Source organism: Anarrhichthys ocellatus, unplaced genomic scaffold (genome assembly GCF_004355925.1).
Source record: "Anarrhichthys ocellatus isolate YVR2014 unplaced genomic scaffold, GSC_Weel_1.0 scaffold171, whole genome shotgun sequence".
Lineage (NCBI taxonomy): Eukaryota > Metazoa > Chordata > Actinopteri > Perciformes > Anarhichadidae > Anarrhichthys > Anarrhichthys ocellatus.
In genome coordinates, this window is record NW_022280201.1 from 11,289 (window position 1) to 20,473 (window position 9,185).

Genomic DNA, 9,185 nt, shown 5'->3' on the forward strand with positions numbered 1-9,185 from the left:
TCTCTCTCTCTCTCTCTCTCTCTCTCTCTCTCTCTCTCTCTCTCTCTTATTCTCCTCTTCCTCCCCTCTTACAGTGGAGGCGCAGCCGGCCCAGCAGGCGGCCTGTAAAGTCCGGACGGAGGTGATGGAGGTGACGAGGTCCATGCTGGACCGCCGCAACGCCAACTTCCTGTTGTGGCCGCCCTGCGTGGAGGTGCAGCGATGCTCGGGCTGCTGCAACACCAGGCTGCTGAAGTGCGTCCCCACCGTCTCCTCCACCAGATACCTGCAGGTACACGCTCGTTTATAGTCTTAATGCTAAGCTAAGCTAAGGGGCTAATGGTTCCTTTCCTTTTCCTTTAATTGCACCGAGCATATTGTGATTAGAACACTAAAGGAAGGTCTAATAGAGCAACGTGTCCTCATGCAACGGTTCGGAGAAAAGTTCCATTTTACGACAAAAAAACTTTCAAAATAAACTGTTTATTAGGAAAAAAGTCAGGTTCAAGAAAAGATCGTAAACTACAGCATGAAGCTTCCCCAATCATCTATTCTGTTACAAATATGCAAAGATCATTATCTGACGGTAACCTTTGGTGTATTTAGGAGAACTCTACAGACGCAAACAGACAAAGTAGTAAAATAAACGTCTTCTTTCCTCTAGTCTGAAAGAAGACGTTATGGAATCTCTAAACTGACCAGCTAATGAAGAAGTGTCTCCTCTTCGTCAGGCAAAAACGGATTCATCTGCTGTCGATGTTTCCTCAGTGACTTGTGTGTTGATGTGTTCGATCTTTCCGTCTCTTCTTCAGGTGATAAAGATCCAGTACATGAACAGGAAAGCTCACTACGACAAAGCCGTCATCTCGGTGGAGGACCACGTCAGCTGCAGGTGCCAGCCTGCTTCCTCCTCCTCCTCCTCATCCGTCCCCATCCAGAGCAACCCCAACCCTCTTCCCCCTCCACCTCCCCCGTCCTCCCACCTTCCCCCGCCCCTCCCCCGGGCCGTCCACCCGGCTCCGCCAAAGACTCTCGCCTCCAAGGCTGACCTCCATCGCCACGACAACCTGAAGCACAACCAGCAGCGCTACCGCCCCGAGGAGCGAGACCCGGTGTCGAGGCAGTGGCAGCAGGGCGGTTACACCCAGCTGGTGCACTGGACGCAGCCCCGGGTGCACCCGCCCGTCGGCAGCTGGCCGTCCGAAGCGAGGGCGGAGCACAGCGTCACGGGAGGCGCCCCGCAGGTCGGGCACGGGAGCGGGTATGACGGGAGCAGGGAGGAGAGCGGCGTGCACGTGGAGGTGCATCATCCAGATCACGTGCAGAGGCAGCAGCAGCTGCTGCAGCATCAGCAGAGACAGCAGCAGTATCATCCTCAGCAGGACCAAGAGCTGAGGACGCAACATCGGCTGAACGCGCCGCAGTCCGACGGCGCCTCGCCGCCCGGCAGCACGACTCAGCCGCCCACACTGGAAGAAAGCCCCGCCCCTCCTCCTACGACCACCAATCAGGGGGACTCAGCGACCAGCGGAAAAACCACGCAGGTCACGAAACAGACTGAGACCTTAGCAGCGACCGGTCGACCGGGAGGCAACGAGAGGGAGGAGAGCAGCTCGGCCAATAGCGGGGACTCGGCCGGGGCGGAGCCGGCCAATCAGGGGACGGGAAAAAAAGACAGCGGGGTCGGTCATTTAACGGAGGAGGAGAGGAGACGGAAAGTTCTGGAGATGATTCAGACGGAGCCGGATCACCAGACGCATCTTCATCCCCATCATCCTCAGCAGAGACCAAAGCCGACCACGTCTACAACAGGTGACGCTCAGAACGAGGACGTGTGAGAACGTGTGTGAATGAAGACTGCGTTTAAAAAGGTCCAGAGATTTCGGACTGCACCTTTAAGCTGTGAAATAGGAAGTTATTATTTTTAAGAACTAACAGGAGTAAGATATCCTGACGGTTCATGTGATATGGTGACGTTTAGGAAAAGATGGTTGTTTGGGTTCAGATAAGAACTGAAGGGACGTCAATTAAGTATGGAACATCAACTTCTGGTGTTCACACAAGGCGTCAACCTCCGGTTCTTTAAAGTGAAGTCAAAGCTTCATGTGTTAAAGCTGCATTCTCTCTAGCGTCCACCAGGGGGCGACTCCTCTGGTTGTATAGAAGTCTATGAGAAAATGACTCTACTTCTCTCTTGATTTATTACCTCAGTAAACATTGTAAACATGAGTTTATGGTCTCAATCTCTAGTTTCAAGTCTTCTTCAATACAGCATGATGTTCATTTAGTACATTATGGTCCATTTAGAGTCAAACAGACCATAAAGCAGGGGATGCTTTAGGGCGGGGCTACACAGTGATTGACAGGTCTCTACCAGAGACGTATACGGCATCTCTACGTCACTTCTCCTCAGTCCACATATGGTCACTTCCTGTTCACTGTTTGATAAAAAGTAATTTAATAAATATATGTATGTATATAAATACATATATTTAGTATGTTTTCCTTTTGTAGCTATAAGTCTGAACAGTGAATGAGAACAGACGGTCCTTGTATTGATAAAACTCCCCCCAAAAAAAACTGGATCCTACATTTCCCATAATGCAACTCAGTAGCATCTTCCGTTAAACCCTCCCTGACTTGTAATATATTGATATTTTTAAACTCCATTTCCAAGTTTGGATCACAGGCGCTTTTTACCTTTTTTTTTTTATCACAATACACACATATGACGTCATTGCATATTTTGCGTCCTTAAAATCCCGACCTGATGACATCACTGTGACATCATCAGGGGGATTATCATAGAGCAGAGAGTAAGTAAACAGTAAGTATACACATGTGTGTAACTACTGCAGAAGCCGTTCACAATGAACATACTGGAGATGATTGATTTACGCTTCGTCTAACACTGGACGCAGAGTTTATCCGTCATGACATCACCGCTGCATGTGTCTACGTCTCTTATTTCAGCTGTTACTGCGTGGGAGAATCAATGGGGGGGGCACTGCACAGGTGTGACTGAGCATCATGTGTCCTCAGAGCTCTGCAGCCAGAGTCTCATGTTTGAGTCAGACCTGCAGGCCGTCACAGCGTGTTCTCAGCTGCCCTACACGGTGCAGTCACAGGAGCTTTCTCTCTTCATCACGTTGTTTTTGTTCCTGCAGTCAGAGCATCGAGTCCTCAAAGCTGAAGCACCGAGACACATTCTATTACGGAACGAGGTCATTCATGATGAACCCAAAAGTCAGAGTTAAAGTCAGATGCTTTCAGTCACACTTTCTCCTGCCATTGTTATTATTATTATTATTATTGTTATCATGGTTGTTATATTATTATTATCATTATTATTATTATTATTAGCATTATTATCATTACCATTATTATTATTAGCATTATTATTATATTTGATTATTATATTTGATTATTATTATTTTTATTTTATTTTATTATAATATTATTGTTATTGTTATCATAATATATAATTTTTGTATTATTATAATAATAATTATTATGACATCTTTGCCGCCACTTTTCTGATTTAAATGTGCATTCATAAAAGGTCAAAGGTAACTCTGTGGTAACCTTCCTGATCTCTCTCCTCTTGGTTTCCTTCAGTCGTCTCCTCTTCTGTGGCTCCCGTCTCGCCCTCGGCCCGCCGCGCCCCGTTCCGTCCTGCGTCGCCTCGCCGCCGGAGGAAACACCGCAAACGCATCAGCAAAGCAGCCATCAGGGCCATGATCATGTAGCTGCAGGTGAGACCTGAGACCTGAGACCTGGAGACCTGGAGACCTGGAGACCTGAGACCTGAGACCTGAAACCTGAGACCTGAGACCTGAGACCTGAAACCTGAGACCTGAGACCTGGAGACCTGGAGACCTGAGACCTGAAACCTGAAACCTGAGACCTGAGACCTGGAGACCTGGAGACCTGAAACCTGAGACCTGGAGACCTGGAGACCTGAGAACTGAAACCTGAAACCTGAGACCTGGAGACCTGAGACCTGAGACCTGAAACCTGAGACCTGAAACCTGAGACCTGAGACCTGGAGACCTGAAACCTGAAACCTGAGACCTGGAGACCTGAGACCTGAAACCTGGAGACCTGGAGACCTGGAGACCTGGAGACCTGAGACCTGGAGACCTGGAGACCTGAGACCTGGAGACCTGAGACCTGGAGACCTGAGACCTGAGACCTGGAGACCTGAGACCTGAAACCTGGAGACCTGAAACCTGGAGACCTGAAACCTGGAGACCTGAAACCTGAGACCTGGAGACCTGGAGACCTGAGACCTGGAGACCTAAGACCTGAAACCTGAGACCTGAGACCTGGAGACCTGAGACCTGGAGACCTGAAACCTGAAACCGGAGACCTGAAACCTGAGACCTGAAACCTGAGACCTGGAGACCTGAGACCTGAGACCTGAAACCTGAGACCTGAGACCTGAAACCTGAAACCTGAGACCTGAAACCTGAAACCTGAAACCGGAGACCTGAAACCTGAGACCTGAAACCTGAGACCTGAAACCTGAGGGGAAACGTGACGGAAACGTCACGTTTCCTTTTATGCTTTGAATCGACAATAAAATGAAATGAATGAGTGAGACAATAATCATGAAAAGGAATTGAGCTGACCTCTGATTGATGCTCCTGTTCTCTGGAATATGTCCTTAATATTTATTTTGAATAAGTTTCCTCATCTGTTCAAACTGCCAGAATAAGAACATGTACATTTACAAATATTTAGCCAAAAGATTTGTTTTGTTTTAATTTTTTTTCTGCAATGTATTTGACTTAATTTCCGTGAATCAACATCTTAACCACTGCTTTAAAGTTGGCTTAAAAGAAAATAAATGTAGAGTACCGTATTTTCCGCACTATAAGGCCCACTTAAAAGCCTTTAATTTTCTCAAAAAACGACAGTGCGCCTTGTAATCCGGAGCGCCTTATATATGGATCAATTGGTTAATTGGTTGATCTATACTGGTTGTACACGGCGCTCTGTCAAAATGTTTCAGTACGACTGGTAAACTACAAAGCCGCACCGCTCGCAGCATTACGGCTACCGTAGTCAGGGGCGTCGCCGAAGTAATAGCGGTAAACACCGGTACTGTGCTTACTCCTAGTCCAACACCACTTGTGTGTATAAAGACCCCAAAATGGCACCTTTCAAGAGACACGCTTACGACGCTGAGTTCAAACTCAAGGCTGTCAGCTACGCAGCCGAACATGGGAATAGAGCAGCAGCGAGAGAATTCAACATTAATGAATCAATGGTACGGAAGTGGAGGAAGCAAGAAGATGACCTGTGCCAAGTAAAGAAGACTAAAAAGAGTTTCCGAGGGAACAAAGCAAGATGGCCACAGTTAGAGGACAAACTCGAACAGTCAAACGTTTGACTGTAGTAGCTTCTATTCTATGCGCCTTATAATCCGGTGCGCCCTATATATAAAAACAGTTCTAAAATAGGCCATTCATTGAAGGTGCGCCTTATAATCCAGTGCGCCTTATAGTGCGGAAAATACGGTAATTGAGAATAAATGTGTGTTTTCTAATCAGACATTGTCGGTGAAACACTGAGGCAGAGAGAATACTAAACCTTGGGAGAAGTCAGAAGACACAGAATGTATTTTAGAGTATCTGCTCATGAATTAATGAATAAACATGTTCATGTTGTGACACAGGAAGTGGTGAAGCTGACCTTAGAAGCGAGAGAAGTTGCTCCAAGAGGAATGCGGAGGGACGAGAAACAGGAGCTTGTTGAATGCGGGACGGACTTTGAGGAGACCGACGCCAGGCGACGGACTCAGAGACTCACCTGTCCTGCTGCAGAGCCGCAGAGCCTCCAGCTCCACGGAAACCATTAAAACGTGCAATCACAGGAGGAGAGGACGGCCGTCACACCAAACACTGGACGCCATTAATATGAACCGCAATCCGACGGAAGCTCGTCAGACCGGCGGTCTCTTCCTGCAGTCGGCAGCCATCGATTGGCCGCTTAAACACTGTTGGTCCACAAACGGAGGAGTGGACTAAGAAGGGATTATTGGGGGGGGGGGGTTAAATGTGGAGAACTGGATTTCTACACTGGGACGATAACTGGAAACTGAAGCTCAGGCCTAGATGCCAAAACATGAGTGTAACCCTCTGAGTCTAACCGTATTAACACTGGAGTAGCGTCACACTGACTGTGCGTGTACTGTAGCTTCATGTAGCTTCATGTAGCTTCATGTACTGGAACTGATCCATAACCTGCTCGTTTTCTACTTCCGCCAGATCAAAAACAGCCACAAGCCTGCCGAGATACCGTGCTATGAATATCCACATTAAAGCAAGTCTTAAAGCGTTTAGCGGTGGCTGTGAGCCAGTTATAGCCAACACTGTATCTTTAAATGCTTGGGGGGGGGGAGAAAAACTTTATTTCTTAACTTATTTTTAAAAAGGAGGATTTGAAGTCCTCCAGTTCTCAAGTGTAATTATTGTTGCAGATTATAATTATTGGTTGTACAACTGTTTCTGTCATGAATGTTATTTTTTAATAAAAAATATAAATGTTCAACGAATAGAAATGTTGTGTTTCAGATTTAATACTAATAATCTTTATTTGTACAGACTGTAGCTGCACATTTAAATCATAAATAAAAGCAGAAAAGCTACACATGTAAGGGTGGAAGAAAGCATTTCAACAGGAAACATTTTACAATTAAAGTTAAAAAGGAACAAAAAAAAGTTTAGACATGAAAGTGTTTAAAGACATGAAAGGTCATTTAAAAAAGAAGCATGTAGGACTCTTTGTAGCACACATTAAGTGCTGCTAAAGAACGTTTTAAGTGCTGCTTGACGTCTTTGGGAGCAAAGCTGAAAGAATGTGCATCTCCAATGTTCTCAGAGGTCTGAGGGACTAGAAACCAGCAGTGGAGGATCTGAGAGCAGGAGGGAGTCTGAGATGTCAGCCGGTCCGAAGCCGTTCAGAGCTTTTCACACATAAGAGACTTTAAGAATCGAGACTGGAGCCAAGAGTGTGTGTGTGTGTGTGTGTGTGTGTGTGTGTGTGCATAGCATGTGCACTCCTACAGTAGACTCCTTGCAGCTCTGTCACGCAAAGCAAGGCAGGGGTCAGCAGAAATGTCTGGCTGCTATGGGAACACGCCGACGGACACGTCAACACAGAAGTATCGCATGGTGAAAGAGAGACGGGGGGGGGTAGAGGAACGACAGAGAGGGAGAAGGAGAGGAAACTAAAATATATATAAACGGTAACGATGCTCATAAAAGCAACGAGGCTGTAAAAACATACGAAGGAGCAGCGAGCACGAGGCCTGACAGGAAGATAACTTAAGACAGAGAGGCCGACTAGATGTCATTCTGTTGTAACGGGGATCCCCCGTTTCTCCTCTTTAAGAACGATGACTCAGCGTTTACTTCGCCGGGCCTCGAGGTGCTTAGACTCACTGACAGACTGACTGGATGTGGATCCATCAGTTCATCGGTGAATCCAAGTCACCGTAAAGAGCTCACACCTGCGATGTTTGGTGAGATTTATGAATCAATGTGAAGCACCACACTGGTACAAATAACACATGAATTGAACCCTTGGATAAAGATCTCAGAGCGAGAGAATCCATGTGGCGAGAAGGTCGGAGTGGACGGGTCAAACAAACACAGGACTTTCACCCAGGAGACCGCCATTCATGAATTGAATTTACGTTGTCTACTTACCTTTAGTACGTAACTTAATCCCAGTAAAATGTACGTAGAATACTTACTTTAACCCAAACCCTGAGTTTAGTTTCGTTGCCGAAACGTTTTTTGCTTTGTTTGTATTCACAACGTTAACCTCACGTTAAGAACTGCCAACTTCAGTGTACATGTGACAAGATGGGAACGACCACATGGCTTTAAATGACACACAAAAAACCCTTAAAAATGAGTAAACACACCACGCAAGATGACCTTCAAAGTGCGCGTGGATGGGCATGAACACAAGTCATTGTTTTCAATGCTGTAGTTGTTCTGTTTGAGCTATTTTTAAAGCATCACAAGTCATGCCAGAGGGTGTAGATGTGACTCACAGTGACAAAGATACCAGTACAAGACTTAGTATCGTTATCTGGAGCTGCAATAGTATTTAGTAGAAATGTATTTGCACTCTGTGGTATTTCTACCTTCACTGAAAGAGTAACTAAACCTTCAAACCACTTTTTTTTAGCTGAACACTAATGTACGTGTGTATTCATCATGCTGTTGATGGATTCAGATCGTCATCTTGACATGTTGTACATAAACATAACGACCCTCTACTGGTTGAAACTCGGCTGTTGCAATTCAATCACATGGCTGAACAAATATGGCTGCCGTGGCTGAGTTGCTCTTCCGAGAACCATCTAGATCGAAGCGTCGGTTAGCATCATAGATAAACTAACGGCTAGCGTTTAGCAGCAAGTAGCCAATCAGAGGCAGCGAGTAGGGGCGGGTCTTTCCCGCAAGGCATACTAGAATCAGGTACTGACAAAGAGTGTGTGAAGAGTAGTACCTTTTCAATTCACCTGTGAGTCGCTAGTGCTAATGCCTAGCATTAATGCTAATCACTAGCATAAAGATATCCGAGCCCTGCACGTAAACTCAAATTCACAAATGTTTCTAAGAGTTTATACCGTAGTTTGTCTCCATAACAGACCCTTTACAGCACTCTGATCTAAGCATAATCATAGATAGATAGATGGATACTTTATTCATCCCCAGGGGACATGTGTTTGTAACAGCAGCAAAGATAAACTTCAGCAAACGAAGCAGCAGAGTAAAAATAAAAATATTAAGTCTGAAAAATGCACAATTATATACAACAAAATAACAGAGTAGAACATGTTAGATATAAAGAAAATGAAAGAAAAAATGCACAGTATATACAATGAAATAGAATAGTGTTAAATTAACTAATTAAGCAAACTAAGCAGTAGTGCAAAGATCAACGATCAGCCAACAGCAAACAACAACAGTGTAGCGGTGTGTAGTCATGAGAAGGATGATCTGTCCAGAGGTGATTTATTATAGAGTCTTACTGCAGAATGTTCTCCTGTATCGGTCCTGTGACAGCGGAGCTGGATCAGCCTGTCCCTGCAGGAGGTGGTGCAGAGGGTGGTCCTGGTGATCCAATATGGATAATAGTTTGTTCAGAGTCCTCCTCTCCACCATCGTTTCCAGATAGTC

At 45.7% G+C, this 9,185-nt stretch overlaps 1 protein-coding gene across 1 annotated transcript in view; it reads left to right on the forward strand.

The window, feature by feature from the left end:
- pdgfba (platelet-derived growth factor beta polypeptide a) overlaps positions 1–6,543 on the forward strand; it is a 16,383-nt gene extending 9,840 nt beyond the window's left edge. Inside the window, exons 4-7 of the mRNA XM_031878286.1 lie at positions 75–271; positions 792–1,791; positions 3,598–3,734; positions 5,663–6,543. Coding sequence (XP_031734146.1) covers positions 75–271; positions 792–1,791; positions 3,598–3,728 — 1,328 coding nt within the window. The 3' untranslated portion in view covers positions 3,729–3,734; positions 5,663–6,543. The remainder of the gene's footprint in view (positions 1–74; positions 272–791; positions 1,792–3,597; positions 3,735–5,662) is intronic.
- Positions 6,544–9,185: the final 2,642 nt, after the last annotated feature.